Here is a 24169-nt window from a genome sequence, read left to right as displayed (position 1 = left end):
AATTCTCTAAGTGTGGTCTGTCCCTGAAGATCTGTTGTTGCTTCAAATCTGAATGAGAATCTAGCTAGATTCTTGGATGCTAGTATTCTTCGTGAAGTGTTCATTTCACAGATTTTTGTACTATATCCCACCGTTCTCTTCTGGCTTGCAGAGTCTCATTTGATACTACTGTGAATCAGGTGGGTATTGCTTTTATATAAATTCCAAAAGAGGAATTCATACACAAAGAAAGCAAACCCTTTCCTTTGTATATAAATTACTTTTTTTTTTTTTTGGAATTTACCTTGCTGCTTTCAGTATTCTATCTCTGACTTTGGTTTTTGTCATTCTGAGCATAATGTGTCCTGGAGTTTTCCCATTTCAGTCTAATTTGGGCCACCCTTCTTGGCTCTTCCAGCCCAGCCATACAAGATGTGGCATGTACCCAGACACAAGCCCTGCAGAGGCTGGGATAAAGGACAGGCCCTGGGGAAGAGCTTGGTCACAACCCTGACAGAACATGAGCTCTGCACACCTCCTCCAGGTATGCTATTCACATATACCAAGGGCTGGTCAGCTATTTTCCATCAAGTTTATAAGCAATTAGGGCCTTGCAGCCCCGTGATCTACCCAAACTAATCAACCTTGCCATGGCAGCAGGAAATCAACTGACTGTGTAAATGAACAGGCAAGGTCATACACCAGTGACACCTTCCTTCCAACAGGAGTTGACCACCCCACCAAGAGGGGAATGAAGTATCCCAGCAGTGTGCCACATGGTGCCATACAGCCCATCATTTTGCGGTGGGTGTCCAGGAAAGAAATGCCTGAGGGGAGCAGACCCTTGAGGGGAGCAGACCCTTGAGCCTATCAACAGCAGTACACCACCTGTTGTCTCTTCAAACTCATGTAACTCACCAAACCACCAGGCAGGCATCTTTCCCTCGCACAGTGACAGGAGCGAACTCCTCTCTCAGCTTGATCCATCTCACCACTGCCTCTAAACAATGGCTGAGAATTTGTGTTTGGGGGTGCTCTGGCACGCCTCCCTCTTGCCACCACATACCTTAGTAGTTTCAGCTGTCTGTAGTCATATCTTCCTGTGTCTAGGCCTGGGCTTCTTAAAAAAAATGTTCCATTCACAAACCCCTTTTGCCCTGAGAAATGGAACAGTGGCGAGCACTTGTCAGAAGTACCTCTGATTTGTTATGTGGCTCATTTTGAATTATTTTTTTAAAAAGTTAGACACATCATAAGACACTCCCTACCCATTTTCCATAATTACCACACCACAGTAGGCAACAAATCATAGAGGGAAATATATATATGCCTCTTGGAGAGCCCGGCAAGCTACCGAGAGTATCCCGCCCGCACAGTAGAGCCTGGCAAGCTACCCATGGTGTATTCGATATGCCCAAAACAGTAACAATAACGGGTCTTGTTCCCCTGACCCTGAAAGAGCCTCCAATACAGCAATGTTGGGAAAGATGAGTAAGGAGAGGCTGCTAAAATCTCAGGGCTGGGACAAATGGGGACGTTACTGGTGTCTACTCGAGTAAATAGATGACAGTGATACAGTGATACTGCACATTCAGAAACCATACTCTATTGCCAAACTTTTCATGGAACCTATATTAAGTGGCCCACATAAGGAGTCACTACTCCCAGTTCAAGTAAGCTAGAATTTATGGAGCCATCTGGTCTGCAGGGTCAGTACGAGGAAGCTGAAAAGGAGTTCGGATCAATGTTCCCAGCCCCTGCAGGAAAACGCTTTCATGGAAAAACTCCTTTTTAAAGAAAGGCTTTATTGCTGCAATTAGACACTCCCAGGTAGATCAACAAACAACCCCCACTGTACAGAGAATTATTTCAAGTGGTAATACTGAGAAACAGTGAACATACACAAAAGGATAAAAAACTAGACATTTAGATAACTAGAAACTGTCTAAGAAAATCTTCAAATGTGAAGTGCCTTTTAGAAACTACACCACACGTGCCAGTGTAAATTTGGTTTTTTATTAACAATCACCTTTCAATAAACATTGCATCTAAATAGGGTGATGAGCTGCACAAGTTAATTACTTCTCAAGATAAATCCTTTTTTCCTTCCCTGTTTTGGTCATCTCTTGGGCTAGAGATGGAAGCTGCGTATTTCAGAGCAGACCCAAAGGGAAAGAATTTCCAAAGTGTATTTGCACCAGGCTGGTCCCCGGCGCCAGTTCCCTGGCTTCCCCCAGCCCTGCATCCTACCACCAGGCAGCAAGCAGGAGATGCCCCAACCGGCGCAGGCCTTCCCTGAAGATCCCAAACTGGCCCAACTGGAGGGGCATGGAGGTCTGCAGTCGGGTAAGGTGCACCTGAACACTTGGAAATGTAAGACTGGAAATGGGACTGAAGCGAAAGAGGAAGAGACATTAGAGGCTTGAAGTAAGAAGAGACCTTTGACAGCGCTTCCAGAAAATCCTTACGCTTGGGCACAGAAGCCACATGACTGTCGGCAATCAAAGGCGGAATCCCTGGAGTTGTACTTAGTATTGGGGTTGAAGACAAAATCAGAGAGGGCTTGCGAGTGACATCTCTCGCCCAGGCCTGGCCTACAAGTACCAGCTCTCCTGGTCTGAGACCTGCAAGGTCATCCAACATTTCTACAGGCTCATCCAAGTGTCACCCTCCCACTAAAACCAGATACAAAATGAGGGGAAACTGAGAGAAAGACCTCCTGAAGAACCTAGAGAGCAAGGTGGCCGACTAAAGGAGCACCTGGCAGAGCGGCAGTCCCACTAGATGGCAGTGCAACACAATCTTGCCAGGGTTTAGCGAGCCATGGTTACCATCTGTGGGTAGAGATTGCAGCTAGGACTAAGATGGGAGTCCAGGAGCTCAGCTAGAAACTGCAAGAAAAGAGAAAGAGAAGAGGGCAGCTGTCTGCCAGTCTAGGGGAGGCAAGAAGGAAGGATGTGGAGACAGGCTATACACAGGCAGCAAGCAAGTATCTAGGAGCTCAGCATAGGGTAGTGTGTGTGGGGGGTGGGGGGGTGGGGGGGTGCAGGCTGAGATGAAAGGTGAGGACTTCACATGGGAATCTGGCTAGGCATGGGAGTAACATAAGTGTTGGGAATATCAAAGTACCTATGCCACAGGGGTCACCAGCTGCAATGGGTAGGTACCCATGGGCAGTTCCTACCTAAGGATACTTTTCTCTCTATAGACATCTCAGTGTTCAGCACAAGGGGTCCTACTGAGGGGGATAGCGGAAGGGTCCCCTCCGAAAATCTATCCCAGGCTTCATTCACTCGACCACTCACCAGTGTCAGAGTGGAAGGGACAAGAAGCCTTGCCTGAGAAGCTGCTAGGGTGTACAGGTAGGGCTACCCCGCGGTTCAGCTCCCCTGAGTGGACAGTCTGTAACTGCCTGGTTTCGTCAGGCTGAGAAGGGGTGTAGGTAATTGCACTTTGGGGCACAGTGAACACAGGCACCAAATGGAAGTGGCCTGGGAGACACACACAGTAGGCTGACCTAGTTTCAGAGGTTGGCTGTGACAAGCTATACCTGCCCAGCCAGAGGAAGGCCATGGCAGAGTAGTTCCTTAATCCAGACCCACTACTCCTGTGGAAGGAGATGGCAGGGCAAAGCCACCCTAGAGTCAAGAAGCCCTAGTCTCTGCCTGGCATTCAAACCAAACCACAGGCATCCACTTTGAAAGGCAGGGGAATCATCCTGTTTGCTGTATTCTCTTAGTCTGAGGCACCTAAGGAGCAGAGGACTGAGGGTCAGACCCCTGCTCCCCACAATCCCCAAACATTTCACCCTCCAGAGGAGGTTCTGCAGATGGAGTTGCCTAGAGAGCTCGAGTTGAGTATCTGTGAATACTCTTGTCACAGTACAGACCCTCCTAGCCTGTTTTCCTGGAGTTGACTTTTAAAAAACTCTCATGAAGCTAGGCAAAAAAAATCAAACTTTTCAAGGGACAAAAGTCATCTGATAGCAATGATTTTGGTCTTGCTTTAGGAAAATGGTCTTGGAGATGACCATCCTGTCATAATCCCTGATGACTGAACAGACTGATCACAGGGGGCAGGGGCCTCTACAGGATTAACTGTTCAGTCTAGTTAAGGCGATCAAAGGGCGAGGGTGTGGCAGGAGGCAGTGACAGTGCACCAAGGCAATTACTGTTCACCCCTGGCCACTGTCCCAGATCCAGCCCAGCTGCTTCTGTGTTCCAGAAGTTTTCCAGGAGTCTCCCAGGGAGAAAAGCTGGCTGAGGTGGCAGGTGCTCACAGCTCTTGCTGTGTAATCTTCTGCACCAGGGCTTACGCATTCAATGTGAAGCCAAAGCAGAGAGGTTTTACTTGAAAAGAAATAGCTCTTAAACATTGAGTTTTATTATATTTACTCACTTCCTTTTGTGTAGATCTCATAAACCCTGCATTTTTCAGTGCTGAAAAAGAAACATCTGAGGCAAGCCTATGACATAAAGACACGTCATAAAACAGGCTCAAATCCATAGGAATTATGTTCAAATTGCCACTTGGCATCCACTAATTCCCACAAAATATTATGAAAAAGTATCAGACCTGTTTATCCTGCTTTATAGTCACAAGTCCCTTTTATTAACAGAGCCTATATCACATCTCTTAGAATATATAAGGCAAAAAGGGCTGTAGATCCATTATAACATAATGTTAATAATTGGGGTAATGACGGGAAGGTTTCTAAATGAGACGTTCTTTTCCATGTCAATCCCACTGGACACACATATTACAAAATAAAGACTCTCTTTTTATAAAGTGCTGTTTGCTTAGTGAATAATTGCCACCATATACAGAGCACCACAGCCCATCTGCTTGTGAGAAACGGCAGTGGCAGCATTGGCAGAAGGAGCGCATTTCCCCAGGCTCTCCTGAGTACAGAGGGAAATCTCTCATCATGGCTAGACTCCCAAACGCTCATCTCTACAGTAGGGAGGGATGGCTGCCAGCTGGAAGAGGCAGCACATCAGGGCCTGGTACCACCCTGCTCCTGCCATCCCCTGGCATGTTTCATGTTTTCATTCTGTTCAAGACCAAAAGCAAATACCCAGTCAGGCAGCATCCCATCATGGTGTCCTGGCAGTAGATATTCCACCTTCTCTTCCCAGACACTTGCAGAGGTGGAACCCAACCAACTGGGCACAGCCACGGTGAAGGCTTTCCAGGGGATTCACTAAGGAGGGTTTAGAAAAAGAGAAGCCATTGAAACTAGTTGCCTGCCCAGTCTATGCTATTAGAGGACATAAGAAAAAGTACACAATTGGCAGTAAACAATTTCCTTCAGCTGTTCACAGATGTCCAAGAGCACTACACCCTCCACACAATCAGACGTGAACAATTTCTGCTCCAGTGTCTTCAGGTTCTGTGCAACAAGAAGAGTTTGTGTCGGAATGACAGATTCCACGTCCATCTTTATTTTCAAAGTTGGGCTCTGTTAGTGCAGATTTTTCAAAAATATTCTTTTTGCTTGTTTCTGGGCAGTTTTGAACATAGATTACTCTATTATAAGCCTTGAGTCTCTTCCATAATTGCACATATACTTTGCACTGAACGTACATAAAAAGAAGTCCTCCAGTAAAGCCAATGGCCACAACCACCAATTTAGTCCAAAAGGGCCACTCTAGGATTCCTGAAAGGGAAACATCCCGGTTAGCTTGTCAGCAGATGGTATTTAAGATTCGAAGTAAATAAAGCAGTGGCTGAACTTCCCATAACCAACAGATTCTTTTTTTTTTTTTAATTTTTTTTTATTTTTTTATTTTTTTATTAGTGAAGCACCATGAGGTACAGTTGTAGATTTACAAATCTTTGTGCCTGAGTTTCGGTCATACAATGATCAAATACCCATCCCTCCACCAGTGCCCATTTCCCCCCACCCCCCCTCCCACCCTGCCTCTGTGGCAGGGCATTCCCCCTTGTTCTCTCTCTCCTTTTGGGTGTCGAACCAACAGATTCTTAACTCATCAACCCTTACTTCAAAAGGAGTACACTACCGTTTATCTGGCTTTTCCAGGAGGGAGTTTGTGAATATTCTCACTCTCCAAGCTTTGACTGCTTTCGGTTCCCCCCACCCCCAACAAGTATTACAATAACAGAAACATTCAAAAAGGGTGGTTGGTACCTCATAATTGGTGCCTTGCTCTAGAAGCCCAGACATCTGAGGTTTGGCTTGCATCTTCAATGTGGAATAAAGCTCCCATCATGAGACCCCAATGAGTCATCCAGGACCTCTGTGCTGAGCTCACCCTTTCATTCTGAGCACATACCTGTTGCCTGCCCCTGCTTGATCTCCTCAGCTGTGCGGTCGATGAGCACATATAAGGACCAGACCACACAGGTGATGGCAATAATATGGAATGTCACTGAGCACATGATCTTCCTTCGCTCACTGGCTGTCATCTGCAACTTCTCCCACTGGAAAGACAACAAGCAGAACATGAATCAGCTCAGACTCTCAGACATAAGGGCTACAATGGAGGTGAAAGTGTTATAAATGGATACAAGTGGCTTCCCCCACCATTCCCCTTCCCCAACTAGATGATTTCCCTCAAACATCCACAGTCAATCTCTTGAAACCATTTACCTTCAACTAGGTACCAGGCACTGGTATTCTGTTGACAGTCAACTTTCAATGCAATGAAATGCAGCTGGAATCAAGATGAGCTATGAACCACCACCAGTAATACCCTTATCTGCTTATTCTTGTAAGCAAACTTCAAATGGCTTGATAAAGAATTCTATTATTCTAGTATTAATGAAAACAGCGTACTGGCTCAAGATCCAGGCGATACATTTTAAGTGCCCCTGACTTGCTGACTGGCATGAGCAAGGCAAAGAAAAGGATTGATGATGCCACAACACACTAGCAGATGGGTCACACTACATCGTGAAGGTGATGGCAGGAGGCGCTCACTCTTTGATCCTCTGCTACATTGGCAGCAACAGCTGGAAATCGATGCTAAGAGTTCCTGGTATAAGTAGTCTCTGCCAGGCCCATCTCCTTTAGGAACTCATTAATTTATTCCAAATAGCCAGATTTCTTTTTCATTTACTGGTTTCCGAAACAGAAGAAAACACATAAAAGTAGAGAAAAAGAATAAAGTGTAAACACTCTGAATATCCTCTGCCAACTCTTGTCACATTCTTTCCAGATGGCTCTATTGCAGGAGAAGCTGAAATAAGAGCCCCATGGATTATTTACACAGGTTAAAGTGCCAGAAGGCTTACCTGAGAGATCAGCATGGAGTGGGCACCTAATAAATTATAAGACGTCAATGGGAGAAACTTCTGAAGTAGTTTGTGCCTGTCTCTTTTAATATCTAGAATGTCTGATGCTAATAATTTTATACCATATCCTCATTTAATCTCTTGCCTGAGACTCACCGATGTCCCATTATTTCCTACAGCACATTCTACTCAAGCCCAATGACCCCTTCCTTCTCTGAAGATCAGAGATGCTCTACCATCACCTAACTTGGTGTATTTAAGATACCTGGTCATGTTGCTATACTATAACACTAATTTTGTGATTCTTCTTGCATCTAACATTAAAGTTCTGAGATAAGAAAAAATAGCTGTTTACTAGTGTTCTGGACACACAGACATGTTTCACAGTCATTGTTTACATCATGTTACCCCGTCAGTGTTTATATGGGAAGCGAGGACCAAACAAAGTTCGTCTTGGAGGAAGCTGAAATACGGCACCTGACAAGAGGTGACTTTCGTGTGCCCATGATTCCTTTCCTTTTCCTTGTACCCCCAACCTGAATCCAGCAAGTGCTTATCGTAAGTATCTACTAATAAATTTGCTACATTACCTTGTGCTTTGTGCTAGGGGAATACAACTAATCTCTAACATAAGACCCTAATATTAGAGACTAAGCATGAAAAGTTAGTACATATACAAAATTTAATGCTGACCTAGATATTATAAAACTGCCTGTGGTCAAGGGCCAAATGACTAACATAGATAAGCAAGCAGATTTGGTCTGAATGGGAAAAAAAGGACAAAAACATTATGATTACATGGTGAGGAATAAAGAGTCCCTGAGGAGAAGGGCATGGAAATCAGCAAAACAGACTTCTTCACAAACTGAACATACACACCAGCCCTCACTTCTTAAAGAAACAAACACAAGCAAGCTAGAGCTTCAGTTGATCCAAGGTGCGAGCTCTTTCAGAGGCACTTATTTCAAAGAGGCTAAGCCTAGGGCATCATTCCACATACTTTTCTCAAAGGTTTCAGCTTGGTTTCCATGATGAACTCGTACTTGCAGAGCTCACAGCAGCGTGTGTCAGAGCTCTTGATCCATTGCTGCAGGCAGGTCTGATGCACAAAGTGGAGACTCCCTGTGCAGTGGCAGGGGGTGATCAGAGGGCTCTCTTCATCCCCTTCACAGTGACAGATCCTATATCGAAAGGAAAGTGAGTCATCGTGAGGAGGGTCACAAGACAGGGAAGATTCTTCAGTGGAAGGTCGAGCCCTCCCCCGCAAAAGAAAATCTTTCAGGAATACCACAGGCATGTCTACCAGCACGAAAACAAACAAACACAAATGAGAACAATGACTAAAAACTAAAAACTTTCTAGCTTACCGCACCAACATGGAAAGTCTGGATGGCATTTGGCATCAGAGAGGGAAAAACGATACAAGAAATGACAAGGCAATCATTCATGGTAAGAGTAAAGAACTTAACTGCAAGGCACCTTTCAGATTGTAAGATACTAATGAAGCAAGGGAAAATGACTGTAAAAAAAGAAAATATAAAAACTAGAATTCTACCTTCCAAAAAGGACCAGTGGCTTTAAAAGACGATGAAATTTGCCTTTTACCTATAACCACTGCCCTTCCCTTCATGCACAACTACACATTTCCATTCCATCTCAGGGAGCAAACAGAAAAAAAATCACAATACCTTTCCTGGATCTAAAAATAAAACAAACCACTGCAACATGTTATAATTTCTTTCTGTGTTTCACAAGGACAACTAATAGCAGTAAGTGAGAATTTTAATCATTCGTTATTCCTAAGTGTGTATGTCAGGCTGTCACTACTAACCTCAAGAAACTTGGTAGGTTTTTGAGAAACAGAGTCTTTTCCAGCAGCTGGAAAGCACATAGGGACACCTGTGTGCTTTGGTGTCCTGAAAGGAACTGGGCTCTGGCCTTGGCCAGGCTCTCAGCTATTTGCATTTGTGAGAGGGATTTCTGATCCAATTATTTGAAGCAATAACAGCTGGACCTATGGGGCAACTGCAGAGAAGTTAAAATGGGGACGGCTTAAGGCAATGACAACACTTATGAATTCTGAAAGATTTGGAGGCCAGACAAGGATGTTACACCATGGTTAAAAAGGTAGGAAATGGACCTGGGATCTAAGGTAGAAGTGGCTGCATCCAAGTGAAAGAGGGCAGGAATGAGCCGCTGAAGAATGGCCTCTTCCACACATACTGTATTCCAGGTGGAGCAAGGGGCAAAAATATGGCTGCAGGAGCAGCCAGTGCTTAAAATCTGTGCTATTAGGCTGAAAAACTGAACATGCTATTTTTATACGTGCCTTCTTTATATAAAATACCTAATTTTTAAATGAGAAGAACCACAATGGCCTTCATTATGTGCAGCTTCTCTTCTTTAGAATCAATGTAACTACCTTAGGCCCCAAAATTTGTTTTCGTAAATGAAACCATGACTCGATTCTTCTGGGGAAAACTATGAACCAACAGTTGTCTACAGCTGCCTCTTACTTCACCTTCCTGAAATTCCACCTAGTAAATAAAGCAAGATGAGGCAATTTAGGTGTGGGGAGCAAATGCGGCCAGTACAGTGGTTCTTGGCAAACCAACCTGCAGGCATCCCCTGATGTGGACCCAGGAGAGATGGGGGGGTGCTTTTCTGAGAGGGGAGAAGGACAATCCAGGTCACTGTCCTTCTCCACTGAGCACAGGGGTGCGCGCATAGCCTGAGTCTTCAGTTTTGCAGATGTGCTGTCTTCGAAGACGTCGTCATCTCCCATTTCATCAGAGCAGAAGCCCATGCTTCCCGCCAGACCACTGGAGGACTTGGCAGTGTGCAGGTGAGCTGCGCAGCTTTCTAACTCATGGAACCTGTGCAGGCTGCTGGTACTGGAGCTGTGTGAGAGTGATAACCGGTACCGAAGCAGCCGCCGGCTTCTGGATGCCACCTCGCCGTCTGCCTTCTCTTCCAAGAGTGGGACATGCATGCCCCCTTTGCCAGCTTCCACCGCTGAGGCAGCTGAACGATTGGCAGAAAGGGATGAAGCACAAGAATATTTGGAACTGCTGAGAGGTTTGCGATTCAAGAGTCTTCTGTCTTTGTGATGGAACCTGTTAATTCTGAGACATGGGTCCTGAGGGAGGATCAGTTTGCCCTCAGAGCAAGTTCTTTCCACATAGTCAAAACTCCCTAAAGTGTCCTGGACCTTCTCACCCACGTCGTTTAGGGACCTTGAGATCTTTAGGGCTCTTCTGTCTTTGGAATTCTTAGCAGGCTTCAAGGCCTGAACCCATTCTGAACCACAGGAATTGCTCTTTGATGCCTGTAACGTGTCTTTACAGATAACTGTCACAGTGAGCCCTGGTGTCAGAGAACTCTGGCATTGAGGAGCTTTCAAGACAACAGCAGACTGCACAGGACTGTGTTGACAACACTCAGAAAACACTCCACTGGAACTGCATGCAGAGGACAGTGGAATAAAAGCACAGAAAGTAAAAACAATGTTAAGAGAATAGACATTTAAGTGAAGAAATGACACTTGTGTGGTAACGTGGTGAGAAAACAGCACATAAAACCGGGCAACTGCTTACAGCAAAGGCATACTGACCAAGCAAATGGAAAATTGAGATCCCAAAGACATGACTGCTTATTTCTAGGAAGCAAATGAACCATCATAGCATCAGAAGAAGATTGTTACCTGCAGATGTCCTGATTGGATGGCGTGACAGAAGTACGAGAGAAGGCAGACACTGGAGCAGATGCCAATGGAGGACCCCCAGCCTGCAACAACATACCCCGGTCAGTTTTCAAGATAGAGCCAAGGAACCCATGAACCCTCTGAACAGCAAGCAAGGAGTGGAGCACCTAAGAATCCCTGTCATTTCATACTGCCCAGTGGGCCACATGTATTAGCTCCCCATGAGCCCAAGAAAAACTAATCAAACAACACTCTTTTGTAAATGTAGTCAAGTGTAGCCTGAGACTGGAACAGCACCAACAATCTCCTGCAGACTCAGTGGTTTATTGCTTATACATCTAATATTAAATAATTTATGCATCAGACAGAAAAGTACTACAGATAAGGGCATCTTAAACTTTTCCACTCATAGATGACAGAGATGGTTCAACTGTTTGAGTATATGTTTTGCATGCAGGAGGCCCAGGCCAATACCCAATGCCCAGGTCAGGAGTGGCCCCCAAGCACAGAACTGCTCGGAGTAACCCCTGAGCACCACCAGATGTGGCTCCCAAACAAACAAAAGTAAACCCTTTTTCTATTTATTGCCCCTTTTCTCCAAGAAATTCAACGAGTGAGTGCTGCCAGAAACACCTAGGATTCATTATTTGGTCATTGCACTTTCAGGAATCTTTTATTGTTGGTAATTTTTTCAGCGCTCCCACACTGAGGTCACAATCCACAGTAAGCTAGGGTGTGAGGTGTATGCAAAGACAAAAGGAATGTGAGGTACCATCACGTCAGCCCTTCTCCCCAGCTAGCACTCTTTAACTTGGCTCCCAGGGATAATCCTAATCAAGGCTGCTGGACTCTTTCTATTTTTTTCTTTGGCTTTTTGGGTCACACCTGGCGATGCACAGGGGTTACTCCTGGTTCTGCACTCAGGAATCACCCCCGGTGGTGCTCACAGGACCATATGGGATGCTGGGAATCGAACCCGGGTCTGCCATGTGCAAGGCAAACGCCCACCCGCTGTGCTATTGCTCCAGCCCCATGGTGGAGCTCTTTCTAACCTCACAACCTCAAGCTGGTCCTCAGAACCTTGCGGCCCTGACAGAGCTCTTCATACATATGAGAAACTACTTAACTTCATGCATATAAGAAACTACTTAACATGTGGTGAGTGGTGATGAGATTGAGCAGGGACTCTTGAAAAGCCAAAATGAGGTAAAAGATACAGGGTATTAGGAAGCACCACAGGGGAAGAAAGATGAATGGAAAGAATAGACACAGGGAGGCCAGCTGGGTGGAGGATGCAAAACCACCCCTAGCACTAAAACCCACCCTCCACTGGGCCCTTGTTAGGACTTCTCCAGACTCCTGTTTCTTCATTCCCATGGTCCTCAAAGCCACAGGCATGTGCAAATACGTGTTACTGTCCTTCCTTTGGTTAGTAAGCCTCAGTAAACCTGTTTCATACAATCTAAACAGCTGCATGCAAACAATGCTATCAGTTGGCTGTCAAAAGTAAGTCCTCATCACTTCCCCAACCTCCCAGTCCTCCTCTGCCCCTTAACACAACCTCTTTGATTGGGAGAGCCACACAAAAGTCCTCAACTACCTTACTGAGGCTGAACACAATCTCTTGCTAGGTGCCACTCGACGAGAGTACCTCATCCTAGCACTACAGTATGGGGCCACCAGGACAGGCTACTGCTCAGAAATGTTCCCTGTACCTTCTCCAGCAAACGCACGTGCCATAACTCTAAATGTGGTGTTCATTATACAGTTCTTACTTGCCTTTCAAGTTCAGGGTTTAAATATCATTTTAATCCAACTCACTCTAAAGAAACTTGGTCTAATAAGTTACATGTTATTATCCACAACTGTATGGCTAAAACTATGCAACTTTACTCAATCAGTACAACTTCTCCGTCACCAAAGAGTCTGCTTTTATTTTCTAACTGAATGAACAAACCAATGCAGGGAATACTTTCTTTAAAAGTAATTCTGGTCAAGGATGGCAAGATAGCTCAAACAGATGGTGTGCTGTATACATGGGAGTCCCAAGCTTGGTTCCTGATATGGCATGGTTCTCTAATGCTGTTGGGACTGAACACTGATCTCAAAGTGAAGAGAAGTCCTTGTGAACCACCATGTCTGAAGTAAAAACAAGAAACAAGCATAAATCCCCCTCCAAAAAAAGCAACTCATATGGAAGTTCTTAAGAATCTAAAGTTTAAATTTGAAGTCACAAAAATGGTATCCTCAAAATAATATGGTACACTTTGTTATAATTTTTCTTAAAACAAAATGGGAGGAAGGAAATTTCTCAGGACTCATGTAGAGATTATGTTCCATTTTCATTGCGTAAGCCACCCTTCTCTCCTATCTCCTGTGCCCAACTCCCAGGCAGCCATTTTAGGTCCCATCCAATGACCTCCAATGACCTCTGGCCCAGCCAGAGAACATAAACCCCCTATGTTACTGTCCTTCCTTTGGGTACTAAGAAGAAGTTCCCAGACTATGTTCCACTCTAGGCAAGGCCAAAAATGTATCACAGAGGCTATCAGCTGGTAATTGTGTACAATGGGAGCCATCACACTCCTCAAGGAGAACTTACAAGCCTTGTCCCCCTCTGGACTGTGAGGTCGGCTCTCCTTCCTCCATGTTGCTGGCTCAAGCTTAGTTGCTCCAAATAAAGATGCGTGAAGTCCCTCCCCACAGCAGAGATAGACGGGCATACTCCTCTCCTGGTTAACAGAGGGGACTTCTGAGCCATCCCTCTCTCTGCAGTCTTAAGGGCACAACCCTCTTGACACCAAAGGGAAGGAGGGAAAGTGAGATCTTAACTGTAGAATTGAGAACCTCTCAGGGTCAGTGTTCTGAGACAAGTGTCAGGACTTCATGAGAATGTGGCCTCTTCCTCTTCTTCTAAACTTCAAGTGATCCGGGTCATAGAAAAGGAGATGCCTGGGAGAGCCACATTACTGTATGCCTAGGTTGGGTACTTGGAAAAGAGAGCAGAGGGATGAGAGAGCAGAATAAAGCCTGAGAAAGAAATCAGTCTGTTTATACAATGTGATCATTTCACCATGTATTTCCTGTTTGGGGACTACTACAGAGAACTCACATCCAATCTATATAAGCTTGTAGCAGATCATCAACCCTAAAAGACGACAGGATAGTTCCAAGCTTCTCTGTTCTTGAGCAGCAGGCACAGTCTTACCATCTTCTATGTTCCTACCCTTCATTTCATCCTCTCCAATCTCCAAAAAATATAAGAAAGTCTCAACAGGTGATGCCCAAGCCTCAACATGCCTCTTGGTAACAGAAAATATCTCTTCTTACTAGATCAAGAGTTTTCAACAAAATTTTAAAAATTTACTTAGAGGTGTTTGATATAAATACATGCCAAACAATGTATTTCCTGGTCGACTCCTTCAGTAACAGCAAAAAACCAGGATGCATGGGCCCATCATGACTCCCTGGTAAAATGATCACCAAAGCATCTTATCAATAAATTTTAAAATCTTAAATTGCTCCTATATCAATATGAGTAAAATAAACATACTTAGGCAGCTCTAACAACAGCAATGAGAAACTAAAGCCTTATAGCAGCAGTTAATACAGTCCTGGGTTCCATCTGGAAAAATCAGGGGTCCCACAATCCCTTATCCTAGGAGGATCTTGGAGGTCTTGGATCACTAGACTCTTCAGCTCTTCCAAAGAGCAGCATGCAGGGAGGCATATGGGAGGTCATGGGCAGTAGTAGACTTGAGGGAAAAGAAGAAGCCATGCCACACAGCACTACAGAGAACACTCTCTCCCCTCCCACAAAGCAGTAAATGTACACAATGGGGGAATTCAAATGGGTCAAGAAAACAAACTCAAGCCTTTTGGGGCTGGAGAGACAGTATAGTGAGTAAGGCACTTGCCTTGCACAAGATCAACTAAGATATGAATCCTCAGCACAGAATATGGTTCCCTGAGCCCCAACAAGAATGTAAAGCAATCTCGCTACATAAAAAAATGTATTAAAAGCCCTTCTTCTTACTATGTTGTGATCTATTGTGCCAAAAGAAACCTCTGGATGCTATCAAGGCTTAAATTCTCATTGATTTTTATGTTAGGAATTACAAATACTTTTAAGCAATTTGTCTTGCTGTTCTCAAGACACTCAGTGATTGTCTTTCTTATCAGACTCACTGTTTTAAATAATGTTATTAAGGCTGCCAAAACATGTAAGGAAAAGAAAAGTTTCCAAATATCCTTGGTAGAAGCTGACATTTCCCTATTCTCTTGTTTCCTTTTGAGAGAACTCACTGTTCTAGAAGGGCTATCAGAATAGATCCAAGTGGATGCCTAGTGACAGGAACTTGGCAATTTTACTCTCACTCCAGGCCACCAGTCATTACCTTCCTACTTTCTCTTCACTTCACTTTGTTCTATTACTTCTTCCCACGAGGTTTCTTCCCAGCCTCCCTCTCTTCCATCTCTTTCCTTCTCTGTTATAAATTTCCATAAGGACTTCTTTGCATTTGCCAGCAAAGTTGTTTTAAATAGCTGAGGTCTTAGACTCCAAACAAAAGCAAATTTTCCCTTCTTATCTACATCAACAGGTGCGGGGCCACAAGAAATGGTCTGGTTTGGTTCATTTGTTTCTTTTTTTTTAATTAGTGAAACACCATGAGGTACAGTTATAGACTTATAAATTTTTGTGCCTGGGTTTCAATCATACAACGATCAAATACTCATCCCTCCACCAGTGCCCATCCTCCACCAGCACGGGTCCCAGCATCCCCCCCACCCCCCATCCCCCCATCCCCCCCTGCCTCTGGGCAGGGTATTCCCTCTTGTTCTCTCTCTCTCTCTTCTTTTGGGTACTGTGCTTTTAAGCCTTGAGAAATTTGGTAAGGAGAAAAGAGGTAAAGAAGCAGGGGTCATGTTGACAACTGATCTCCAATTAAATCAAATCGATGCATAACTTTTCTCATAATAATGCAAAAAAACCCAGGTCACAAAACCACAAAAATCTATGGGGTGGGTGTGGGGGTTAAATCAAACAATTCTTGTGCTGGCAAAAATTAGGAGAAAACAAGTTTGCTGATGTGGGAAGCAAACTGGTCAACCTCTATAAGATGGCAATTTCAAAAATTCCTCAGAATAAGAAATGCACATGACTTTGTCCCAGTAGTTCATCTTCTGAGAATCCATTCTCACACAAAGAGTTTTGAATAGCATGCTTATGGAAGCATCTAACTGGTTGACTCAATACTGGGTTGATTCCGCCAGTAGTTTCAACAGAAAACAAAAGAACAAACACTAAAGGCACTGAAGAAGGGAAATCTCATCATGTCCAGTAATCAGTAAATGGAGGAAGCAAACAGAAGAGAATCATGCTATGTGCACTACACTAGCTACCAGAGGAATAATATGTACTTTTGGTTACTAAGAGTATTTCCTTGTGAAACATGGGTGGGAACCTGGGCAAGAGAAAAATTTTCATGGAGATCATGTTCAACCATGACACCACATTTCTCATAAATAGGCAATTAATAAAATGAATTTTCTTTTTGGGGTGCAGTGGGTGTGGGGGGCAGGAACATCCAGCAGGGCTCAAGGCTTACTCCTGGTTCTGCGCTTAAGGGTCACTCCTGCTGCCTGGGCTCAGGGGAAAATATGCAGTGCCTGAGAGCAAATCCAGGTGTCTCTCTGGAGCAAAACAAATTCATTTTTTTAGATAACATGTCATTATAAGGAATAAGTCAACTCTAGTAGCACAACACAGGATTTCCCAACACTGGGAAAATCAATAAACTGATCAATGGCTCGTGACATACATTTTTTAAACATGAAGAAATGCTCATAACTTATTTTGGAAATCCAAATCAAGACAACAATGAGATATCATTTCACACCAATGAGAATGACACACATCAAAAATACTGGGAACAATCTTTGTTGACCAGGGTGTGGTGAAAAAGAAACTCTCGTGCACTGCCGGTGGGAATGCTGTCTGGTTCAACCCCTATGGAAAACAGTATGGGGGATAGTCAGTAAACTCAAAACTGCCATATGGCCCAACAATTCTGCTTTTTGGGTATCTATCCCCAGGACAGAAAAATATTTTTCAAAAGAACGTATGTATAGCAATACCATTATTCACCACAGCACTCAGTACAATGGCTAAGATTCAGAATCAACCTGGATGTCCAATGACAGATAAGTAGATAATGAAGATGTAGTGTGTCTACGTGTAGACACACACACACACACACACACACACACACACACACAATGGAATACTACACAGATGTAAGGAATGGTGAAATCATGAAACTCACAGCAACATAGATAGAACTGGAAGACATTATGTTAAATGAAGCCAGAAGAAGAAAAAATAAACATAGGACAATATCACTTATAGGTGGCATTTACAATAACTTGATGAGGTAATGCAGTATTTTTTAATTTTTTGGCATTTGGGGCCACACCCGGCAATGCACAGGCATTACTCCTGGCTCGGCACTCAGGAATTACTCCTGGCAGTGCTCAGGGGACCATATGGGATGCTGGGAATACAACCCGAGTTGGCCGTGTGCAAGGCAAATGCTCTACCCACTGTTGCTATTGCTCCAGCCCTGGTAATGCAATATTTTAAAGGGGGGATGCCCTGATCAACCTTTGCCCCAGAATATAGAACTGAGAAGGAAAGAAAGAGTGGAGGGGAGAGGGAGAAGAGACAAATGAGAAACAACAGGGGCTAGGTAAGGGGAGTCAAGCACATCCGTGGTGTTAAGGAAAGATAGAGGGGGATGGTGCTGTCAGCAGGTCAATCTGTAGCTGTGAGGCAAGTGCATCAGCAACCTGATGGTGCCTTCAGACTTCCAGATACCCCAAAATTGCTGCTGTGCCTTTGGCCAGACCCCAAAAACTTGGGGAAAAGTTTGCCAAGAAAGTAAATAGCCAAAAGTTAGTTATGTGGGAGACACACCCACAAACCACTTCCGACTCAGCTATATAATTGGAGGCATGGCCTCTCTGGTTCCCGATCAAATTGCTTAATGGCCATGATCCCAGAGACTCAGAAAAAATCTCGAAACCCAACAGCTTTTGGCAGAAATGTGTCCGGTCCCTGAAGTAGGTTACCGACACTGAGCCAACCCAGGTGGGAATAGTTTTCGTACCTTGGCCTGTTCCCCCTGGTGGCATGGTGGCCATCATCCTCCAGAGGCCAGTCAGGTTTGGGCCCACAGTGACAAGACATGTGGGGCCTCACTGATGGGAGTGGAGACAATCCTCTCCTCCCCACCCCAACAAGATCCCAAGTCACCACCCACAAATAGCCTCTCTGACTCCTGATCAAGCTGCTAAATGGCCATGATCCCAGAGACTCAGAAACAAATCTCAGAACCCAATGGCTTTTGGCAGAAACGCGTCCTGTTCCTGCAGTAGGTTACCGGCACTAGGCCAACCCAGGTGGGAATAGGTTTCATGCCTTGGCCTGTTCCCCCTGGCGGCCCAGTGACCGCCATCCCCCAGAGGCCACTGGACAGTCAGGTTTGGGCCTGCAGTGACGAGACATGTGGGGCCTCAGGGGATGGGGGTGGAGCCTGCCTTTTCCTCCCCACCCCAAGGAGACTGCAAGTCACCACCCACGAACAGCCTCTCTGGCTCCTGATTAAGCTGCTTAACCGCCATGAACCCAGAGACTTAGAAACAAATCTCAAAACCCAGTGGCTTTTGGCAGAAATGTACCTGGACCCCGCAATAGGTTACTGTTGCCAGGCCACCCCAGAGGGGAAAGGGTGCTGTCCCTCCGCCTGCTCCCCCTTGGCAGCTCAGTGGACACCATCCGCCAGAGGACACTGGACAGTCAGGTTTGGGCCTGCAGTGATGAGACACACGGGGCCTCACAGGATGGGGTGGAGCCGGCCCATTCCTCCCCACCCCAACAAGACCTTGAGTCGCCGCCCATGAACGGCCTTTCTGGCTCCTGATCAAGCTGCTTAATGGCCATGATACCAGAGACCCAGGAACAAATCTCAGAACCCAGCAGGTTTTGGCAGAAATGCCTCCAGATTTAAGTGTTAAAATTTCAGAATTTCAAAATTGCATGGCCACTACTGCAGCCACGTGACATCATATGCATAACCAGCAATAGAAAACAAATTGTCTACTGTTGCCTTTTCAGCAGATCCGAGTGTTGGGGTAAAATCCCAAATAATAATGGTGGGTCTGGTGTCAAACTATTGAATGTGACCAAAGCAGAGAAAGAGTAATGTGGAAATCATATGCCCCACAGGTAGGGGTAAGGTGTGGGATGGGGTATACTGGGGCTTTTGGTGGTGGAGAATGGGCACTGGTGAAGGTATGGGTGTTTCATTGTATGACCGAGACTTAAACCCAAAAGCTTTGTAACTGCTCTCACGGTGGCATAAATAAATAAAATAAATATTATTTTATTTATTATTCAATAAATAAAATTATAAAAAAGAAAAAAAAAGTAAGGTGGAGTTCATGCCCAATTCAATCAGCTAATCAGTGGCTGAATAAATAGCAGTACTCCTCACTTCACTTAATCACTTAACTTCCCGTTAGTCGTCGATTTGCTCGAGCGGGCGCCAGTAACGTCTCCATTTGTCCCTGTCGCGTGCTAGTGTAGCCCAATGGCATCTGTTCGCTCCGGGAACATGAAGGGCCTCAAACCGATCGTTCATGATCTTGACAAAGAAGTCTGACCAGCAGTCTCTCTCGGAAAGACTGGCAAGCTACCGAGAGTATTCCGCCCGCACGGAAGAGCCTGGCAAGCTATCCACTATGTATTCGATATGCCAAAACCAGTAACTACAACTGGTCTCATTCACCTAAGCAGTACTCCTACATAAAAAAAAAAAGGAATTATAGAGCCAAATATTCAAACCACGGAGTCAACAACACTGAAATCAAGAAACCCAAACTTTAATACGTTAACAACCAAGCTTAGAACGGTGCCTGTCAAGAGGGCAGGCCAGGCTGGGGTGTGGGTGGGGTGGGGAGGGGGTACACCCAGGGAGGAGGCTCAGGGTAGTTGCAATATGAAGGAAACCTGAGAACATTTGTGGAGAAAAGCTGACACTGGTGGTGAGATGGGTGCTGCAATATTGTATGTCTAAAATTCAACTGTGAATACTTCTTTTAAATCACAGTGCTTTAATTAAAATATGTGAGAAAAAAGAAAAAAACAGAACTCATCAGACATAATAATTAAGCCTTTGTGAGTGAACTGAGTTTCAATGTAAGAGCTATTCTTATACAAACTCATAATTAAAAGGCTAGGATATAATTCAGTGGTAGGACACATGAAACCCCCATACTATTATACCACATTAAACCACAGTGTTCAGTACATACACACACAGAGACAGACAGACAGACAGACAGACACACACACACACACACACATATCAGGGCTGGGATGAATGGAGATGTTACTGGTGCCTGCTCAAGTAAATCAATAAAAAAGAGAATGACAGTGATACAGTGATATATATACATATATATAAAAGGTAAAGGCCCTCCCGTTGATCGTCGATTTGCTCGAGCGGGCCCAGTAACGTCTCCATTGGAGACTTTGTTGTTACTGTGTCTGGCATATCGAATACTCTCGGTAGCTTGCCGGGCTCTCCGAGAGGGGCGGAGGAATCGAACTCGGGTCGGCCATGTTGGCCGCTTGTAAGGCAAACGCCCTACCCGCTGTGCTATCGCTCCAGCCCACATATATATATATATATATATATATATTGCTTTTTGGGTCACACCCAGCGATGCTCAGGGGTTACTCCTGGCTCTGCACTCAGGAATTACTCCTGGTGGTGCTTGGGGGACCATATGGGATTCTGGGGCTGAACCCGGGTCGGCTGCGTGCAAGGCAAACGCCCTACCCACTGTACTATCGCTCCAGCCCCAACACTAAGTATAACAGCTAAGATTTGGAATCAGCGTGTATGTCCAGTAAGCAGATCATGAAGATCTATGTGGTGTAGACCCCACCTCTGAGAGGTCCTCAGCACCATAAATTATAGTAAAGCGAAATACGTCATAGTCAAAATAATTTGGAAGACATCACACGCTACAAAATTGTTTCTATAAAAATACAAAATACCAAAACAAGAAAAAGAAGGGGATAAAGATGGTTAAATCAAAAGCACATGTTACATTTAAGCATTTAAGCAGAGCGTTCAGAAGTAGAGGGCTCCCACACTCCCAAGAAAGAAGGGATTCTCTCAGCTATACCCAAGTCCAGCCCTTGGTCCCTGTGTTAGATTCCCACTGCTATGGAACAGCACAAATCTACTACTTAGTATTATACAAATCTATCATCTGATACATAGCATGAGAGATGACTGTTCAATGTCCTCCTCTTTTCTGAAAGCTCTGGGAAAGAATACAATTCCCCTCCTTCAGATTGTTGGCAGGATGCATTGCAGCCTTAGATGGAAAACCCAATTTCCCAGCTGGCTGTGAGTGAAACTGCTTGCATTCTCGTATCCCTCTCCCCATGTTCAACCCTTCTCTTGCTTCCAATCTCTGAAGTCTGAACTGTCGCCCAGAGAAAGCTATCTGTTGTTATCCCATTCACAGCTGACACAAAGATGGAAGTGATACTGAGATAGGAAACAGAGAAAAAGAGAAGTGGGTGGTGTTTCATGGGGGTGTCTGGAGAAGGGAATAGGCTGGGCCTGATAGCCAGGTGACTGCCAACTTAACAGTCTGTCTGTCTGCCTCAACATGGCAATAACCCTGAAAGATAAGAAAACTTCTCCTTAATGATCAAAGAGACCAGTCCTACCTAATGAGACTTGGTGGGTAGGGAGCTTGTTCACGTCCTTAGTTAGAAAAGTATGAAAAAGGGAGGGCAGTCACTCTCCGCCCCGCACGTATCCCACTGCGGACCTCTCCACTGCTAGCTCCCAGCTCAGCTTCACTTCACTTTCAATAACACCTTGTTTGAGCTGGACAAATTTGTCTGTCACCTCCTGCTTCTCAATATTTGGTTGTCAGCTTCCCTACACTAACAATGCCTCAGTGCAGACACAGGTTCTGGGCCTTACGGTGGAACATGCTTGGAGGGTCATTTAGAAACTCTGCTTACTGGACCACCATATATATTCCCTTCCTGCTCAGGAGGTTACTAAATATACAGCCTTCCCAATCCAGAACCAAGAGACAGCAATCTGTTCCTGACTGCCAGCACAGCAGATCTGACTTCATACAATAAAGCTAAATAAAATCTCACTTGGTGTTTAGACAATGTACAGACTGAGACTGCATTTCAGCAAACTTTCTGCTTAGCACATAAGCTTCTCTGTGAAAATAACTTCGGATGAGTGATTCTGGTTTCTATAAATAAAGATCTAGTTGTATTCAACTTCAAAATGAGCTAAAATTAAAGAAGAGAAGTCAGTTTTGTGGCCATGCTGATAAGTATGTATTGACTCTCACTTGATAAGAGCTGTACCGAGAATAAGCTTTCACAATGTCAATTGATTAAATGATCACAAAAGTAGATAATATATGCAATGTATTCATAGCAGCATATGTATAATACAGCCTATTCAATTCTAAGATTATTTCCAGTATAAATGACTTTCAGCATAGCCTGGCAGGAAATGTTAACAAATTCTTTTCTTGTGCTTCCAAGAGAAAGTGAGAATTACATGAATCATACTATGTCCCCAGCACAGTGTGAAGCATATATTATAAAGACAAGGCAGTAACTAAAGGGATTCGCTCTCAACTCACCCTCTAAAGAAGGTCTTCATATTATAAGATAGGGAGATTGCAAATATAATTTGTTTTTTAAAAAATTTACATTGAAGATAATGAATCTTAAAGACCCTCCCAGGGTGGGAGAGGCATGTTGAAAGTGGTCTATAGACCAAACATGATTGCCACTCAATACCTCTCTTGCAAAACACAGTACCCAAAAGAAGAGAGAGAGAACAAGGGGGAATGCCCTGCCACAGAGGCAGGATGGGACGGGGGTGGGGGGTGGGGAGGATGCTGGGACCCATGGTGGTGGAGGATGGGCACTGGTGGAGGGATGGGTACTTGATCATTGTGTAACTGAAACCCAAGCACAAAAATTTGTAAGTCTACAACTGTACCTCATGGTGTTTCACTAATAAAAAAATTTTTTTAAAAAAAGATGATTTCCTATCTCCCAAAACTAAAGACTATGTAAAGACCAAAAATCACCTAAAGTAATGACTTAGGTGAAATGACTGTTTCACAATTACTTCCCACTCAAAGGGACCCTTAACTGTTATATTCCACTTTTATATTTACCTTTTCTAACAATTAAGAGAGCATTCTCCCTGGAGAAAATTCTAGAGTAGAGGCAAAAAGCAACAACATTGGACTCCAAAGTCCTCAGTTTGTATTCTGAGGCCACTCCTCTGATCATACCACTTTCCTGAGCAAGAGTTTAATCATTTAAAAATTGAGTCAACAATCCAAAGTTGCTACAAAGATCAAAAAGAAATTACAGAGGTGCCACAGTACCATTTAAGGAATAACTCTACCACCACGAGGCAGAAAGAGAGGGATAGACATAGAAAGATTGCATTCATCTGGGGGATATAAAGTAACATAGTATGAGATTAATACCCAAGAATAGCTGAGATCAGCACCAGGAGGATTACTCCATAACTTAGAGGCCAGCCGGGTATCCTAGAGGAAAGGGCTGTTCAGATAGAGAAGGGAGCACCAAATAAAGGATGTTTGGAGGATCCTCCCAGGAGGGGAGATGCATGTAGAAAGTAGACTATGGACTGAACATGTTTGCCACTCAATGCCTCTTTTGCAGACCACAACACCCAAAAGGAGAGAGAGAACACAGGGGATTGCCCTGCCACAGAGACAGGGGGGATGGGGGGATGGGGGTGGGAGGGATATTATCCATGGTGGTGGAAAATGGGCACTGGTGGAGGGATGGGTATCTGATCATTGTATAATTGAAACCAAAGCACAAAAAATTGTAAATCTACAACTTTAAAAAAAATAAAATAAAATAAAGGGAAAAAAAAAAAAAAAAAAAAAAAAAAAAAAAGCTTCCCTATGGTCTACCAACTACCAACCTGCAATATAAACTGTAGGTCCCTCCTAGGAAATGCCCTAATTCCAACAAAGATTGCCAGTGTCCACACTTGGGACAAAACAACTATTTCCTAGGATAGTCATCTGGCCAGTCAACCTACAAGAATG

At 44.4% G+C, this 24169-nt stretch overlaps 1 protein-coding gene across 3 annotated transcripts in view; it reads right to left on the bottom strand.

The window, feature by feature from the left end:
• Window positions 1–1979: 1979 nt before the first annotated feature.
• MARCHF8 (membrane associated ring-CH-type finger 8) overlaps window positions 1980–24169 on the bottom strand; it is a 116640-nt gene continuing 94450 nt past the window's right edge. For 2 of the 3 annotated variants that reach the window (XM_056130425.1, XM_056130424.1), the window contains exons 4-8: window positions 10940–11022; window positions 9852–10697; window positions 8237–8417; window positions 6276–6423; window positions 1980–5638 (exon numbers count right to left, since the gene is read on the bottom strand). In XM_056130425.1, coding sequence (XP_055986400.1) covers window positions 5334–5638; window positions 6276–6423; window positions 8237–8417; window positions 9852–10697; window positions 10940–11022 — 1563 coding nt within the window. In that variant the 3' untranslated portion in view covers window positions 1980–5333. The remainder of the gene's footprint in view (window positions 5639–6275; window positions 6424–8236; window positions 8418–9851; window positions 10698–10939; window positions 11023–24169) is intronic. The other variant, XM_056130426.1, reaches the window with a different exon arrangement.

Source organism: Sorex fumeus, unplaced genomic scaffold (genome assembly GCF_029834395.1).
Source record: "Sorex fumeus unplaced genomic scaffold, SorFum_2.1 ptg000078l, whole genome shotgun sequence".
NCBI classification, from domain to species: domain Eukaryota; kingdom Metazoa; phylum Chordata; class Mammalia; order Eulipotyphla; family Soricidae; genus Sorex; species Sorex fumeus.
This window is presented reverse-complemented; position numbering and strand designations above follow the sequence as displayed.